The sequence below is a fragment of the Cricetulus griseus genome (assembly GCF_003668045.3).
Source record: "Cricetulus griseus strain 17A/GY chromosome 1 unlocalized genomic scaffold, alternate assembly CriGri-PICRH-1.0 chr1_0, whole genome shotgun sequence".
NCBI classification, from domain to species: domain Eukaryota; kingdom Metazoa; phylum Chordata; class Mammalia; order Rodentia; family Cricetidae; genus Cricetulus; species Cricetulus griseus.
The window spans coordinates 31,781,641-31,800,454 of record NW_023276806.1 but is presented as its reverse complement, the minus strand read 5'-3'; the positions used below and the strand labels follow the sequence as shown (position 1 = coordinate 31,800,454).

At 39.7% G+C, this 18,814-nt stretch overlaps 1 protein-coding gene across 12 annotated transcripts in view; it reads right to left on the bottom strand.

The window, feature by feature from the left end:
- Positions 1–18,814, bottom strand: part of Ank2 (ankyrin 2) — an 842,037-nt gene that overhangs the window by 73,437 nt on the left and 749,786 nt on the right. For 11 of the 12 annotated variants that reach the window (XM_035451885.1, XM_035451895.1, XM_035451888.1 and 8 more), the window contains 7 exons: positions 17,105–17,302; positions 12,545–12,643; positions 11,968–12,066; positions 10,321–10,518; positions 5,326–5,424; positions 4,161–4,259; positions 185–283 (listed from right to left, as the gene is read on the bottom strand). In XM_035451885.1, coding sequence (XP_035307776.1) covers positions 185–283; positions 4,161–4,259; positions 5,326–5,424; positions 10,321–10,518; positions 11,968–12,066; positions 12,545–12,643; positions 17,105–17,302 — 891 coding nt within the window. The remainder of the gene's footprint in view (positions 1–184; positions 284–4,160; positions 4,260–5,325; positions 5,425–10,320; positions 10,519–11,967; positions 12,067–12,544; positions 12,644–17,104; positions 17,303–18,814) is intronic. The other variant, XM_035451890.1, reaches the window with a different exon arrangement.

Genomic DNA, 18,814 nt, shown 5'->3' with positions numbered 1-18,814 from the left:
GACCCAACTGACTTCCTTCCCGGCAAGCACTCCCCAGAAATCACAGACTTCTAGAAAGGTTTTTCCAGAAATCTGGGGCTTTCCACTGTCTGGGAGTTTGTTTAAGGAGGATGTATCACACTTCATCTCTGACAACAAACAGGACAGCAGGGCAAGTACAGGGAAGGGCCACAGGCCTCCTTACCGCAGTGGTGGCATTTGGCTTGGCCCCGTGCTGGAGCAGGACATTAATGATGTGTGTGTGGCCCTGTTGGGCAGCTTGGTGCAAAGGTGTGTAGCCATTCTGTGGATCATGATAGCACCGATTTGCAGAGGGAGGAGAAAATTAGGTTAGCCTTCAACTTTAGTTCACTTGTCTTAGTTACAGCAAACCCATCAAGCACCTCATTGTTTATTTGGAGCACAATTTTCCCAGCAACCCATTTCTCAGCAACAAACACTCCCTCACACCTTATGGCGGACTAAACAAGGAGAGACTAGATTATGAAACAATAAAATAAACAGACTCAATTTATAACTGTTATTATATTTTAACCAATTGACATTTAAAATGTTTAAACGGAGAGAAGATTAAAAATGGAAAAGAGACAGAGCTGTGATCCATTTCCTTAGGAAAGATGAAGGGTAAGTTGGTGTTTAACTGAAGGCTGCCGAGGGTCACAGGCCACTATTAGTCATGACCATCTTAACAACCCTTGAAGCTAGCTTTAGATGATCTATAAAGATGAAAGAGAATCTCATCTATATTTAATCTCATGCTTAACTCAGGAGATGGCTTTGGTTCTAGAAGGCTGTATGTGTAAACTTTAGAATAGCAAACTAAATTGGAAGTTCAATGCCCTGCCCCAAGAAAATGTGTCTTTAAAAACTAGAATTTTGACAGTGTGATCAAAACTTTCATGGAGAAGAATGCCCCTGACTTGGGAGGAATTGCTGTTAGGATTAGTTTGAGGCCAGTCTTGTGCAGAACTGTAGTCAACAGGGGTGGCACTAATTAGTTACGTATTCATATTAACTCAAAACTTCTACTGGAACCCTTGACGGTGGAACGGGAGTCATTCCCTAAGCATTCATTCTGTACTGGATGCTGGACCTTAGAGTGTTGTCTCTTTCAATTTTCATTGTCACTCAGAAATGGCTTACAGTGCCTAGTCTAAAAAGGGTATTTTGTAAATAATACTTGACTAAATGAATAGTAAACAAATGATTCATAAATGACTATTTTTCTCCCCATTTCAGAAATGATGCCACTGAAAATAACAGGGTTAACCTATTTCTCCACAATCACTCTAGGTTTAGTTTCTATGCAGAAGATCATGGAAACCAGTGGCTACTTCACAACTGTCTGCAAAAAAAAATATTTATCTCTATCAGAGCCCACTGCATCTAGCTGTAACTTCTGGGTAGTATATATGTATATATATCATGATTAAAAGAATATGCATATTATTAAAGTGTGTACATTTCATGCAGTGTCAGAGTAGATGCATGACCAACAAGCATATTTGGTCATTTTGACTACAAAATTGTCTGATTATATTCGTGAGTGTCATAAGACCCCTTCTAGACAGTCACAACGGCCTTTCTGTGTATGGGAATGACATCATGTATGGATATCTTTCTGTCCAGGTGTTCCTGACTCTGTCATGTTAGGAGTCTGACAGCTGCTATAGATTCTCTACAATAAAATAAATCTGATGCCCTGAAAATGCAGTCGATTTAAAAAGACTCTTAGAAACCTATAGTTATTATAAGACCCTGCCTGCTCTCAAATCAGGCAATCCATAGACATTTAAGAAGGATAAACTAAATGATATTTATTTTCCTAAAAATTCTTCCTTTCCATTTTATTTATAATAAAATTTACCTTACTTCTTTATTATCACTCAAGCATTCACTAACTATGCTATGTGCTAAATACTTTAGTATATAAATAACATTCTGTACACTAAACTAATATATATTAATATAGTTTAAAAGATAAATTACCTACAAAAATCATGCCAAATATAATTAGTCATAGTTAATTAAAAGTCTGACCCCACTGTAGACCATATTAAATCGAGCTCTCATGGACTGACCCCCTATGGTCTGGAAAATGACCCCAGGTATGATTTAATCTAACATTTACCTGAAGTTGTGATGAGTGAGAATAGTCAACAGAAGATTGAGCAGGGCTATAACTTTACATTGACATTGGCTTGAGGTTTCTGTGACTTTCCAGCTGGCTGGCACACCAGCCTCAATCTACCCCTTCTACTATGGATGAGCAAGGCTCCAAATCCCTCACATTTCCATTTCTCTCATTGTAAAACAGAGATGGCTGAAGGTGTATGCTTCAAGAAGGACCAAATACGTTTTCCATGAAGATATGTATAGTTCATGTGTAGCTCATGTTAATTATGTGAAAATACTAGCAAGATGCCATTTCATCGTAGACAATCTGCACCTTTCATTGTGTCTAATCAAAGAAATTTCTATTTTGTATAGAGTTTAAATCCTTTTCACAAGTCGATTCCCTGTAGGTCCAGTTTGTTTCAATCTAATACGACAGGGTTTCACTATAATTCTAAACAAAAAAAAATGATTTCATTTTTTAAAGTTTACATTTCTTAATTTTTATGTCAAGTTTTATGAGTAGCTAAGGAGTAGAGGCGGGACACATGTTTGCATTCTAAAAGCAGTTAAACAATTCTTTAGTAACCATGGTTACACATAAAACATCAGGAAGTAAATAATAATTCCTTCTGCAAAGGAAAAACTCTGAAGAACTTACTAACAGATTGCCTATTAAGACATGCATCTGCCTTCTGCCCTGAAATATATGGTCCCAAAGGTCACATTAAAATTATATAGTTCACCTAAAAGAAATCCCTAAAATGTGGAAATGAGATTCTGTTTTTCTTGTAACAAAATGTACAGATCTAATTCCACAGAAGCACAAACAACACAATACAGTGTTGGGCATCTAAGTGTTAAGACCATCTCAGTGGGCAAACACTCACTGATACCACGTAAACCTTTGCTTGTACTGCCAGTGTCTCATTGCATGGTGCATTTGTACATCTCAGTTGGTCGTGACTATGTGTATGAGCTGGCTCAACCAAAAGAGTGCTAGGAACTAAATAAAGGTTGAGGAGCCACAGGGAAGCTCTTCCGTAAGCACCAAATGAAAGTGTCTCAGAATTGTGTAGGTCAGAAAATACACAACAGCCATCGTAGGGCAAGCTCACAAGTTTGAATCTTAAGTGCTATAATACTATTGATAGATCACAAAACAAGTGTGTTTCATATTATCTTTTTGAACATGCTTTTGCACAAAACTGATATCGTTTCTGCTTTTTGGAAAACAGAAAAAGAAACATTTACAAAAAATCTTGTAATCATTTCTAATTAGTGTCATCTTGAAATGATGGCTCTGAAACCCCTGAATGTGCTTGCGCTGATGCATCTGAGCTGTGGCAGGTCTTCCTGATGTGTGAACTCAAATACACTAAGCCCACAATTCTTTGTAACAGTGAAGAGCACCAGTTCCACCATGCTTTTCTCTTGGACTTGGATCAATCTGTGTGCTCTGAGATGGGTGGTGATATTCAGACCTGCTTTGTCTAATAGGACCTTTGACCTTCTTTGTGCAGAACTGTTAGGGACGTGCCACCTCTGAGTTATCCCTGCGGAACTACAACTCAGTCATTTCACACTTTTGTTGATAAGCATTACCACTTGAGGTTCCCAAAGAGATAGTTTATTTAAAATGGGATATATACAGTGTGGGCTGTGCAAGTCTGTTTTTCCAGAGGAGGAGATGTGGAGCTGGGGGACAGGGCCAAGGGCCTAAAACACAATAGAGGAAGTCTGGCAGGGCTTCAGGATGAACTCTGAGGATCAACTGTTTCCTGCAATAAATTGCTAAGCCAAATCTGTTTTAACTTTATAACACATGCAATTCTGAAGCTGACCTCCATGGCCATCAAAGGTTATCAGAGTGGAAAGCCCTAAACAATCAGAAAACTACACTGCTTCTTCAAAGTTAGTTCAGAAGAACTAGAAAGCAAAATTAAACTTAACCCAAAAGCAACTTGCAGCTACAGTAGTGTCCTGACTGTACCCTTGGCAGGATAAGTTTGATTGTCAAGAAGGAAAATGAGTATATATTTTACCTTGGTTTTTGCATTGACATTTGCTCCCTGCTTCAGAAGAAAGTTGACCATTTTCACATTCCCATAGTGACAGGCCACGATTAAAGGAGTGTAACCAAGCTGCAACGACAGATCCCAAAGTACAAGTGTTATACGGCTAGTAGTTAATCAACAAAGGTAAGGTTTCAATTATTGCACATGGCATCTTTGGGATGCAAATATAGGACAAGCAGTCCCTAACCACGCAGAACTTTACATCAGCAAGGGAGATAAGACACACAGGTGACTTAACTTAGCTAAAAGAACTGAGAATTGCAAAATGATAGGACATGTCAATGGGAAGGAGAAGACTCTAGTAGAAGCAGGTGGGATGAGTGAAATGTGGAAGGAAGAAGGGAAGGATAGGAAGATGTGCAGTAAAGAGATGACATACACATTGGCCATGATAGACACATTGCACTCATAAACTCACTGAGGCTGCTTAAGTGGCACAAAACTTGCACAAGATTGGGCCCATCAATATTTTATCTGAACGAGAGAGGGAGCCCATGAGGCTCCGTCCCTCCCAGAGGGGCTATTAGCAATTAACACCTGTTTGGGGAGCAATGTCACTGTCTTCAGTAGTGTAGCTATAGAAAAACTGCCCTCACTCCATGGAATGACTTCCCACCTAGGTTCAGATTAGTAAATCTAGTTAAACCCATTCGCCCTTACATAAAAAGAAGGCAGGCAAGCTGGAGGGTGGGGGAGAGGCATGTTGAGAAGGGCGCTGGTGGGAGAGGGAAGGGATGAGCCCGGGAATGAAGGAGCAAAAACAACTCATTATATAAGTAATAAGTGACACTAAAACAATAGCAAAAAGAATGGATAAGAAAACAATAGCACAGAGAGAACCAATCCCCCTCAAGATGATCAAGGACAGAGCCAGAACAGTGAGGCAGATGTAGGAGCTAAAGCAGAAGTCAGAGGGTGGGCAACAACCTGTAGAACTAGAGTCTTAGACTGAGTCCAGAGGCCACTTTCTCAACTCCAGTCTGATTCTAGCAGACACGGGGAAGCATGCGGTTTATACTTGAGAATGAACTTTTAAGAAGAGAGTCCTCGGGCATGAGCTGACCTGAATGAGGCCAACCAAGAATCAGCCAAACCAGAACTGGTGACAACACCGTCAAGAGATCTGCTGTACCTTTGTGTAGGCATCCTGGTCAGCCCCGTGTTTGGTGAGAATGTCAGCAACGTTCACTTTATCTTCTTGGGCTGCAAGGTGTAAGGATGTGAGCCCACTCTGTAGCAAGAATGGAAGCAAGGGAACACATCAGAGAGGGAAACACACGGTCATCTACAGGATCGTGTTTTGAAGAGTCGGAATGCATATGGCATCTCTCCAGACATCCCATCTTCTCACATTTCAGATAAATCCTTGGAGTAAACATGAGTTTTCAACCAAGATATAGTCTCTGCAGAAAATTATGTTTTCTGTATCTGGTATTTATGATTTCAGCTTTTAAAATAGTTTTGTTAATAACTTTCCAGATAATATTCATTTCAAGCCTACCTACACTTCCTCATGACTCTACTTATTTACTTCAATTAACAGACTAAACAAATATTGCTGCAACTTTATAACCCTGGCAATAATCAATATTTTCATCAATAAAGTATCATATTAATGTTTAAAATACATTGAGTTACTGGAAGTAAGCTCAGAATATTTTTTCCAGCACTCAGTTTACTTTGCGGGGAGGCGGGGAGGGTTTGTCTTCCAGATGGTAAATTTTTTAAAGTAACCCTGTCACTTATATAGCACTGTAAAACTTGGCCAATTTTATGGGGAAAAAAGTTTATGCACTGGGTATCAAGTAATAAATGTGTTTATTTGAATACATGGCAAAGGTACAGTCATAGATTAATAAAAAATTAAGGAATAGAGAGGGGAGAAGCTGTTTATCCAACCAATGCCACACCCTACCAGCCTTAATATATATAAGTAGCTCCCTCAAGAAAAACTGAGATTTAAGGGTATCAAATATAATTTTAGCAGGCAATTTTTGAGTGCTTTTGTTATACTAGGAAGAACTCACATGATTTGGACATAGCTATGAACCAATTTCCTGCCTATGTACAGTTCATAGTCTAGCTTAGAATATATCCATCCTATATCTTACACTCCTCCAAATAACACTCCAATATCCTTACTGTTTTCCCTCTTCTACTATTTTAGGTATTGGTGATTGAACTTAGGGCCTTAGGCAAAGCACACAAATACTTCACTATTGACTCGCAACCCCAGTTCTCTTTTTACCTTTTATTACTAAGGGGCCCAGACTAATCATAGACCCATTTAATAGCTCAAGCTGGTTTTGAGTTTATGAGTCTCCTGATTCAGCCAGCCTCTCAGTAGCTGGAAATACAAGCCTATGCCATCAAATCTAGCAATGTTGCTACTTTGCTCAAGGTCAGGTAGCATCCTGGCTAACTGGCCAGCCCTATTGATCATGGCTGGAAGGCTCGTTTCCCCCCCATTAGCATTGAGGTCGAGAAAACTGAACATGGCCTTCAAGCCCCATTGCTTCCAGCATGGCACTATACCAAGAAAATAACAGCCATTCTGACCATTGAAAACATGGGGTGGCACATATATAGAGAAAAACATTCTATGACTCTTCAGGGGGCTTTCCCTTGAGGGCTTCGTGCTCCTTACTCGTTGAGTAATCTCAGATCAGCTGTGAACCTGTGAGTCAAAACAATGACTAGCTTGACTAGAAAGGCCCATAAAGCATCAGCCTGAGAAAGAAATCTGTTTTTGAATTAAAATTCTGTCATTTATAAACAAATATTATTTAATCCTACAACATAAGAATCTTAATATTAAGACAAAGCAGAGGATACATCCTCAAGTTGAAATTTTTTTCTTGTGATTTCTTGAGAGAGAGTCTCTAGCCCAAGCTGGCCTAAAAGTCGGGATCCTCCACAACTGAATAATTTTCTTCATGACTGGGTATGCAAGTCAAAAATCTCTTTAAAGATCTGCTAAGGAGCTGCTTACACTCTTCAAAAGCAAATAGTAATGCACTGGAAAGGACACCATCAAGGAGAACAGAGTTAATCTGCTCTATGTTTTGAAAATTAAAAGACATGCTCTCAGAAACATTGTGTGATTAGTTTCACGTACTGTCTAGAATGTTTCTCTTTGAGCTGTTGGTCAGAGCTGACCTGAAGACACCCTAAACAATAGAGGGTATTTATCTTGATTGATCATCAGAACTTGGTGGTAAGACACTAGCAATCACTGAAAACACTACACATTTTGGTCACAGAACATGAGAAAATCAAGTTGCTACTGGCCAGGAAGCCTCTCCCAGTTTTGGTAATTACTGGGAGTGCTATGCAGGCTGCTAGAGGAGGGAGAAGTCATCAAAAATCTCAGCCAGCTGTAAAGCTGTGAGCCACAATAATGACTGGCTTGACTAGAAATGCCCATAGGTATAATAGAGGCACAAGTGTTATGGAGGTCACCAATTTCTTTATAACTGGATTGAAAGCTCACTCCATAGGATAAAACATGTATGGTTGGTGTTGAAAATCCTGCTAAGAACCTGTGGCTGAGTGGGGTTAACTCATAGGTCCGAGGAGTGAATCTATTACTATTATGTTGCTAAATGGGCACGATATCAAATTTCTACCTATATTATAAATGCCACTTTCTGACCTCACCAGAGAAGTTTCTTTATGAAATAAATAGTGGTTAACATAGAAAATCATAACTGATTAAAGTGCAGAGATTAATTATCTGTGGATTGCTCAGCTATAAACAGGACATTGATATTATCCCCATCACCAAGACTGGGGACCATCATGGAAGAAGGGACAAAAAGAGTGTTAAGAGCCAGAGATTGGACAGGAGCAGAGTAAAACAATGTCCTCTGGAGATGACAGTTCTGTTGCTCTCGTGAACTGACAGTAGCTATGGTTGCCAGCACAAGACCTACACAAGATGTAGCCAGCCAACATTCTAGCATGGAATGAGAAGAGGGGCTCATGAGCCCCTACCTAGTTAGATATGGACAGTTTATAGCTTCTGGGTGTATTTGAGTCAGATTTCTTTTCTGTGTATGCTCACTGGTAGGTCAACTGTCACCAATGGATGGTGCCAAACCTACAAGACTCTGGGCAACACAAATTGGACCTCATGAGTTAATTTTTTTTTTTAAGAAGACAAGAGATTAAGAGGAGTTGGAAGATGGAGAAATAATGGGAGAAGAATGATGGGTGAATGTGACCAAAATAAATTGTATGGTATTCTCAAAATATTAATAAAATATTACATATAAAAATATTTTAATCTGCTCAAGATGGCACTTAATGTTTAAAAATAAGTTTCTCCTGATTGTTTTCAAATGAATGTGCTTTTAGGCAAACAGTAAATAGATGTATGCCCCCTCCTTTATAAACTGATATTAAATAATATATTTTGTATCTGAGTGTCAGGATTTCCCCACCTATTCAAATGATTGCCTAAAAGGTGGGCTTCAAATGTGCATCAAACCCTCCCTACTGTCTGGGTGATATTAGTTTTCATTATTATGTTTTTATGTTCATTCTTTTAAAATGCAAATCTGGGAAGACTATTGCAGCTCCACGTTGTGGCTTAAGCATATCTGCCAAATTTTCAAGGCAACACTAAATCTTCAAATGCTACTTGAAGTTGGGATCACTGGGTAGACTTAGAATACTGGGAGTCCATGAGGATGAAGCACCCATCTTTCATTTGTGATGCTCTCCCACTGCATCCTTATGTAACAAAAAACCCTCACCAGATGTCAAAATGTGCTCATGTTATCCTGTTGGACTTCTCAACCTCTGGAATCATAAGTCATTTTGAAACTCTTATCTTTATAAAGTTCCCAATCTTAAGTTACTTGTCATAGCAAGAGACTAAAACATTACACTGTATGAAAGGATCTGGGAGGAGTTTCAACACAAAGATGAGGAATGCAATGGGACACTTCTGAGTGATAAAGACAGGGACCAGAGTTCTAGGTACACGTGAGACAATCTACCTGAATCACAGTTCTTCTAAAGAGTGCATATTATATACTCCAGTTAATGTTAGTAAGCAAATTGATATTCCAAAAGTACAGGTTAATTTACTAGTCACACATTGAAAGCACAGTATTTTTGGAAAATCCCAAGAAGCTTAATTTTTATCTTGCCCAATCACGTGGTCAAGAGATTCAAATGGTCAGTTAATAGGCACAGCCTGTAACTTTCAGTTTCTCAGCAGGTGGCTCCAGGTTGATAAGTAAGCAAATCTGTAGTAGGCATACACTTTCATGTTTGAATGATTTTACCCTTATATTGTTGACTACTATATTTTAATTAATATGGTCATCTACAGAGGCTATTTACTGGGAGGGGAAGCTTAAATTACTGTGTGGCTTTCTCTAAAAGGGATTTCTAACTAGAGTCACTACCTAAGGTAGGCTGAAGGTGGCTTAAAAATCTGTATTTCAGTAAGTTCTCAGACCACAATGCAGAGATAAACGCTGTCGTTTGGCTTGGGTGGTAGATACGGACCTGCTAGCTCATATTCCCCTGTGAAGCCCAACCTCCAGTTGGAACCACTCTTTTGTCTGTCTCTGTCCCTGGCTCCCTAGCCACTTTCTTACTGCAATTTGCAATTACAAGCAGCAGAAACTAGGGCACTGTGGCTGCTGAAGAGCAGATCTTAACTCCCATGGGCTAGCTTCTTGAGATGCCCACACCATGCTGAGAAGCTGAGAGTGCAGGGCAGCACAAATTGATAATGGAACTGGCTTAAGAAGAAAAGTGAAGACCCACAATGGGGGTTAAGGAAGGCAAAGCTGTGGGAGCAATTGCCATCCATCCCCTAGTTTCTAGCTGAGCTTCCCTTCCTTCTGTCTTGGCATTTTTGACACAGCCCTGCTTCCTTTGCACACACACACACACACACACACACACACACACACACACACACACACACACACGCTAGAGCGCGCGCGTGCACGCGCACACACACACACACATACACACACACACACACACACACACACACACACACACACACACACACCATTTTTGTTCCAAACAATCTTCGCTTGGTTTTTTGTTTGAATTTCTCCAATACACTCGACTGAAGCCAGAGTCTATAACACAATACCTTGGTTGACATGTGGATATTGGCTCCTTTTTCCAGAAGCAAGGTGACCATATCTGTGTGCCCCTCTTGTGAGGCCAGATGCAGTGGAGTGACCCCTTGCTTCGTCACAGTGTTAGTCTCAGCTCCATAGTTGAGTAGTGTGGAAGCTATTTGCATCTGATTCTTCTTGGCAGCAATGTGTAAAGGAGTATAACCATTCTACAACAGAAATAAAAATATGGATATGACACAAGCGCACACACACACACACACACACACACACACACACACATCACACACACATCACACACACACATCACACACATAGAGAACACCTGTTAAGTGCTCACATATTTATCTCCAATGGAAATAATAAAGTATAATCAGGCAGAAAAGATAAATGTAAGCTGACAGACAGTTAATTCAAACTCTTAGTTATGAAATGTTTCTATCTAACCTTAGCATCTTTGCAAGCAAATGAAAAATATCCTCATCACACTCTAGAACAGACACAGGCATAAAAACATCAAGTCTGAAAGTCCCTTCATCACTAGCTTCTCTGCCAAACAAGAAAAGAAAGTACGGCGGACTCCTCTTCATGTGATAGTCCTTGAGAACCTGGTGGTAGATTTCATCTCTGTCTAATGATTTCTCTAGGTCTTCTCTCTTCCAGGCTAAGCATCCATTCCTTCAGTTATTCCTGACCCTTTGGTCATTTCTAGTCCTCTCTCGCCAAAAGACAACCTGCTCTGAGCTGATTATGATCTGTTCATAATGCTCTGGAATCGTGTGATTTCACACCACAGAATTCTATACATCAGATATTACTTTACCCACACAGAATCAAATTGAGTAACTTCTATGGTATTTTTATAACACTTGTACTCAAATGGTTCTAACTAGAGTATTCTCTCCACTCCCTGAACAAATGCTGTTGAAGTCCTAGAATAAGCCAAGTTCTGTGATAGGTAAAGGTGGGAACACAAAGGGAGGTAAGATTTGTGTTGTTAGGAATCTAATGTAACATTATTATTTTCCAATCATGATAAATATTTTAAAATATGATCTTAAATATGTTTATAAATGAGTTACTGAAATACACAACATCTGTGTATATTTTCAACATAAAAACCTATTCATAAACAGTATACACTAAAATAACCTGTTTATGGGTAACCTGGCTTGGTAGGAGCTGTGTTTGAATATAGGTAAAAGATATACACCAAGAAGGGATTGGTAGTCAAGAGACCCACTTAAAAGTATTCACAACTCAGTTGACCCAGATGAACACTTAAAAAGCAAAGAGACAGGAGAGTCCTTTTAGGGGCAGTGTGAAAATTTTGATGTTAGAAGGAACGAGGGTATGAAAGTTATGTTTTATAGGCAAGAAGGAGAAACCTACAACACCTTTGTCAAGCTACACTTCTCAGTATCTAAAACACTGACTGCTAGGAATAAGATTAATCTCCACAAGCTCATATGCACTCGCAATTGGTAATTCCCAGCTCCAAAAATTGCAGAAAGGTTTAAGACAAAGCAATTGGTAGAAATAGTTTTTAAAAGTCACAAAAAATTATTACTATATCAGGAAGTTATCTAAAAGCAAGGACCATGTGTACTCAGATTACAGCTACATGGCACCTGGGAATCCTAGGCTGTAGTCCTCACCTTGGCAGTGGCATGAGGGGAAGCACCCTTCTCCAGCAGCAGCAGCGCCACCTTCTGGTTGTCATAATGAGCAGCAACATGGAGCGGGGTAAGGCCATTCTGTAAAGGTGGTGTTTAAATCTCAGCATTAGTACATTATTAGCGTTAGCTGCTCTGAAACTATCAGGATGCATGGACGGCGCTATCAATTAATTACAATGTTAATTAATTAATGTGGCCAATGGAAAGAAGAAAAACAGATACATGATAATCTTCATATCAGAAACAACTAAGATTGGAAATGTTGGCGCTGAAAATTAGCAAACGGAAGCTTTCTGATCACGACAAGCAAAAGTTAAGTTTCTGTATACGTCACAAAAATTCTTCCTGATACAGAGCAGCTGTGAGCCCTCTAGGATAAGATTTCATATTAGAGGCACTGCAAATAATGGTTCTAAATTGCAGGGTACAGCCACAGTCAGGGTCATATACGTGTGTATTTGGTGTACTTTTGCCTGGATCATTCATCTTCATTTCTTATGAGTGATAAAAACAGTCAACAGTCGGATGGTAAAAACATACTACAGAAACCTCTTACCTTCCCTGCTGAGTCTGCAGCTGCACGGCGCTGCAAGAGAAGTTTTGCCACATCCATGCTTCCGTACTTGGCTGCTACGTGCAGGGGAGTGAAACCCTTCTATAGTTTGACAAAGAAATGTGACAATTAGGTTGTTTTTATTTTTTAACTTCAGTTCCTTAAATAAAAATTTGTTATAATCCATTAAGCTAACACTATTGGTTCTCCATTTGTGAAAACTGATGGCATGATATCTGTTAATCATGAATCAGTAAAAAGGTAAGGAATGCAATTTAACCAGAACTGGTAGGACCTTTGCTAGGCTTGATGGAGTGAACAACAACAAATGTATTTGGAGTCTTAGAGACTGAAACTTGATATGAACGGATTTTAGATTCATAATATCCAGTGGTGTTGGTATACTGTTCTGATTCGTGAATGGAAAACGAAGTACCAAAAAGCTCATCTTTCATCTTGTCTCTAAAACTAACACAACCAAGTGAACAGCTGCCTTCAATTTCTTACAGTCCCTTTTATAGTATTTTTCATTTCAAATTTATTTAAATTATAGAGTATTTAAAAAGCTTGAGTTAAAATAATTATTTGAATTATTTAGCATATTTTCTGCAAAACTGGCCAGATAGATATATATATATATATATAAATATATATATATATATATATATCTCCTAAAAATATCCTTTTAACACTCTGAAATTTGTCCCCATGCTGTCCAGTCACATGTGTCTCCAGTCACATCTATCATCCTTGTGTGCCAGCGGCTGACTAATACTAGATAGTTAACAACACTGAAGCTTCAACAATGTGCTTTTAGAAGATGCCTATCCCAGTCTGGACAAACATCCAGGGAGCCTACATGAGACCATTCTAGACCCTCTGCATACATGTCACAGTTGTGTAGCTTGATCTATTTGTGGGACTCCTAGCAGTGGGACCACAGGCTGTCCCTAACACTTTGGCTGACTTTTGGGAACCAATTTCTCATGCTTGGTTGCCTTGCCCAACCTTAATACAAGAGGAGGAGCTTAGTCCTACCAAAACCTGTTAAATCATGCTTTATTGATACCCATGAGAGATCTTCCCCTTTCCAAACAGTAACAGAGGAGAAATGTATTGTTAGGGTGCAGAGGGGAGGTGGGGAGGGACTTGGAGGAGAGGAGAGAGGGGAAAATGCAGTTGAAATGTAAAATAAATGAATACATTTAATTAATAATAAAAAGATGCCTGCCCTATATATTTTGTACGGAAACACTCACTGTCCCATGAGCCTAACCAACAGCAGTTCAATGAGCAGAATGCTATAAATAGAGTCTCAGTCCTGGTGGCACTATGATGTCAACCCATCCTCCAGGACAGATGCTTCAGCCACATGCTTTTCTGGAACAATAGTGGGAGTTGGAGAATTCTAACACTGACCAGGATCTAGAAAATCAACCAAGCAATTACTTCTGCTCTGAGAACTATTTAAGTCCCTGTACTGGCTGTCTGTGTGTCAGTGTGACACAGCTAGAGTCATCAGAGAAGAAAGAGCATCCGTTGAAGAAATGTCTCCATGAGATCCAGCTATAAAGCATTTTCTCAATTCGTGACTGATATGAGAGAGCCCAGTCGCTCTCATATCCCTGGGCCGGTGGTCCTGGGGTCTATAAGAGACCAGGCTGAGAAAGCCAGTAAGCAGCACTCCTTCATGGCTTCTGTATCAGCTCCTACGTCCAGGGTCCTGCCCAGTTTGAGTTCCTGTCCTGACTTCTTTCACTAATGAACATCAATATGGAAGTGTAAGCCAAAGAAACCCTTGCCTCCCCAACTTGCTTTTTGGTCATGGTGTTTTGTCCACAGCAATAGAAACCCTAACTAAGTCCCCATCAAAATCATCATCCAGTGATTCAAATATTCATCTCCGAAGAACCAATACTGCCCTTTCATAGAGTCACAAGACAAATTATTTTTAATTAAGGTTGCATTTTTTTCTTTCTTTTAGAAAAGAAAGAAAATTTGGTTTTAGTAGTTCTTGGAAAAGAGTGAATCTTCTGGCCTTTTCCCGTGTGGCACAAACGTAGGATGTAGGATGATTAAATCTAAAGCTAGCATCCATCCACAGAAATTCAACTGCTGTTGAGGGTCTTCTCTCTGTTTTCCATGCACAGAAGGGTTGGATGGTGCTAGCTTGGGATGAAGTAGATTTCTCTGACACAACATTATATGGAGGAAGAAAAGCAAACCCCTTATCCTTACAATGCAGCTGAAGTTGTGCCCACCCTTTATACAGTTGGAAACCCTTATTAGACAAAACTGCATAGTATTTTCACTTCAGAATGACAGGGATAGAGGGCATCTCTCGAGTCACAGGGCCACTTCTTGCAGTGTTAATCTCATCAGTCATAATCTCCCTCTGGTACCTCTGGTATTTATAAACACTTAAAGTTACAATGATGAGTCACCCAGCATCCAGCCAGCCTTGCTCACTAAACCATTCTGTTTAACAAGTGCTTCTATTTTATTACCCTATTGAACTGATTATTTTTTCAATCCTAAAAATCCTTGAAAGGCAAAAGGTTATTTTCTATTCCTTTACTTGTACATGTATTAATTCTATTCCTCATCCACAAAAATGGCTGTTAAATTTCTTGGGTTACCATTATCACTGTATATTTGTTCCTCGGCATCTAAGCTCTGATTTTTTTCTTTTTGAAGAATTTTGAAAATTCATTCACCTTTTCAGATGTCTTCATTTGGAAAATTATCAATTTCCATGTCAGAACATTTTAAAAGATACATTATTATTTTATGTATAAGAGTGTGTGCCCCACTGGGCAGTGGTGGCACACACCTTTAATCCTAGCACTCGGGAGGCAGAGACAGGGGGATCTCTGTGAGTTTGAGACCAGCCTGGTCTACAAGAGCTAGTTCCAGGACAGCCTACGAAGCCACAGAGAAACCTTGTCTCAAAATCCACCCCCCCAAAAAAAGGAGTGTGTGCCTGAACGTATGAGTGTGTACCACATGGTGCTTCGGAGGCCAGTAGAAGGTGTCAAAATCCCTGGAACTGGAGTTAGAGATGGCTGTACATTTCTTTGTGGTTGCCAGGTCCTCTGTAAGAGCAACAGGTGCTCTTAACTGCTGAGCTCTCTCTCCAGCCCATGTCAGAACATCTTTGGCAGCCATGTTCCAGTAGGCTTGTGCTGATGGTAACTCGTGGGCAAATCTCACTTCTGAGGGCTCAGGGGCCAAACTATTCACTACTTCATTACACACTTACTAACTTCTTCCCACCCAGGCATACTATTTACTCCTACTTATTGAAAGTCACCTGAAATGGCATTTTAATTCATCGAACTGCTATTGCACATATGGAAAGTACATTGCCCTGGGACAAGCTCATGTATCCTAGGACTCTATTTGCCTTGTTTTTCTGTTCTTCTGCACTAGCTCAGTCTAATTTGCTCTAGCTCTTTGGGTGTGTTCATGCTTCAATGTAACTCGTCTCCACGTAGTGAATTTCTTGTGGAATATATCCACGAGAAGGAAAAGCAGCCCTGCACCACCACAGGATCTTGAGTACAGGATAAGATATTACTCTTTTATTTTGTGTGTGTGTGTTATATAACTCATGAACTGATGTGCAAACCTGTTCTGTCTAGACACTGCAAATAACTGGGAGGAAAGTAAAGCTGGTAAAGGTTAGTGTGGTGGTTTGAATAAGTGGCCCCCATTGGATCAGGCACCTAAACACTTGGTCCCCGCTGGTGGCACTCTTTGTGGTAGCTATGGAACCTGTAATAGGTACAGTCTTGCTGGAGGAAGTATATCATTGGAGAAAGCAGATGAATGTTGACAGCCTTGCCTTACTTCCCTACTTTCTCTCCTTCCTGGTGTGCTGGTAAAATGTGCTCACCCAGGTCTCTTCTTTGACCACCCATTGCCACACCATCTCTCCCATTATAAACATCTACCCTCTGGAACCATAAGCCAAAATAAACTCACTCTTATATAAGATGCTTTTGGTTATAGTATTTTATGTTAGCAACAAAAAAGTAACTGATACAGTTGGACACTACAAAGGAAATGAGATAGCAAATGAGAAGTGACGGAGCTAGCACTAGGAAAGGCAGGATGGAGCAAAGGGAGCTGCCACTCAACTCTGTCACCCAGCATTGCCAGTCTAACACAGTATTTTCTACTTTATCAGTGATGCCAGTTCAACATATTAGAGAATCTCCCTCCCCACTTTTTTATTCCTCTAGAGAATATATTTTACAGTAAAAAAAGAAATTAAGAGTGGCCTTTGCTTCGTGGTAATACAATCATGACCATTACATTTCTTGATGCCTATACCAGAAGGAACTAGCACTTTAATTAGAAGATGGGATGCAAGACTCCTTGAAGATGCTACAAAAAATTTTGCAATCCCTTCCCATCATTTTGATCATAATCTAGACTACTTGAGAAAGAAACAAGTCAGAGGTCTGACAGAGATTGTTCCCTTCCTGGAACTCTTCTGCAGTTGAGCAAAGCCTTAACTTGGCACTTGCATTCTCTTAACCGCTCACCCCCCCTTACCTTGGTCGCTAAGGAGTGTGCTGCTCCTGCTTCCAAGAGGACAGAGGCCACATCTACCTGTCCTTCCCGAGCAGAGATGTGCAGTGGTGTGTACCCATTTGTAGTGGCTGCATCTGGATGAGCCATATGTTGTAGAAGCAGCTGGACAATCTCTGTCTTACCCAGTCGGGAGGCAATATGTAAAGGTGTCTGTTCCTCCTACAACTCAAGGCAAGAGATCAGTTAGGTCCCAGCAAACCCGATCTTGCAGGAATGTGTACTTCTCAAATACTTCATGATACCTTCTTTGAATCTCTAGGAATCTCTACTCAAAAACAAAAATGGTTACTACCCCTGTCATGGTTTATTTGTATTTGTTATAGAAGTGATCCATTTGGTCACAAAATCTCCCTTAAATTTTTAAACAGATTTTATTTATTGCTTTGTTTATATGTATGAGTGTCAACATGTATGGAAGGGAAACATGCATGTGCAGTTCCTTTGGAAGTCAGAAGAGGCATCAGATCCCCTGGATTTGGAGTTACAGGCACCAATGAGTCACTTAGTTGGTGTGGAAGCCAAACCCCGTCTTCTATAAGGGCACCATCGAGTACTCTTAACTACTTAGCCCCTCCCTTAGATTTTTAAGTAGAAAATACATTCATAAACTTGGTCATTGTTTGATGAACAACCAAAAAACATCTCTTAATCCTTAAGTCTTCAACCCTCTCTTGTGCTTACTTATTGGTGAACTCACGGTTTTCAAGGAGAAAGAAATTCAGTCCAGAAATCCTAAGACCTAGATTCTTCTCCAAGAGCTTTTACGGAGAGGCAGGATTTATTCTGGGAACCGAATCAAGAGAAAAGACCCAAGGAAACTGGAAAATGCTATTCCTACTTCACTCCTGAGCCAAGGACACAAATGCTGGTCAATTTGTTCTGGGAGAACTTCGGATAAAGACTACATTGTAATATGATTTAAAGAGAGATTGTTCCAGGAAGCCCTGCAGATGGGCCTGTGATGCACATCTAGGACTTCAAAGATGAAATAGAACTCTGGCAAAATGAAAATGAAGTGAACTCTCTGCCAAGTGTTTTTTGCTCTAAAAACAGAGAGGATGGAACTGAGTAGAAGGGGCAGGAAGAACAACACATTCAGCAAGGCTCAGAAGACCACCTGACTCTAACGTGTGGTCACAAATAATGTTCTCAGGGTTAAAAGAACTAGGAAGAACCACTGTCTCTTATAAAAATAAAATTGAGAGTACCCTTAGGAATGCAAAAGAGTGTATCTTTATAAACTTCCCCAGGGTAAGTCATCATAAAAGCACGGAAGGAAAAGCTGGGCAAGCTGCCAGTGATAAGAATGAAAAGAGAAAAAAATATACTAAATCTGTCCAAATAAATACAATACTTTAACATTATGTTTTTTTAAAAAAAAATTGTAGGAAGAGAAGAAGTAGCATCACATGAATTTCAAAAAAGGAAGTGGTTAATAAGCAAAAGCAACACAATTATTTTACCAATAGAATTCAAGTTCTATAAAAATCTATAACTTATACATTTTTTCATGCATGATATATTTATGACTTGTCTGACTTGTCCTGGTAAACAACAAAAGAAAGCATAAACTGTATTATTCAGCAATTTTTTCCAGATAAAGTGAACAAGAATGTAATGAGGTCTCAAAAACTGTTCAAGGTCATTAAGCTATTAAAACAGACACTAAAG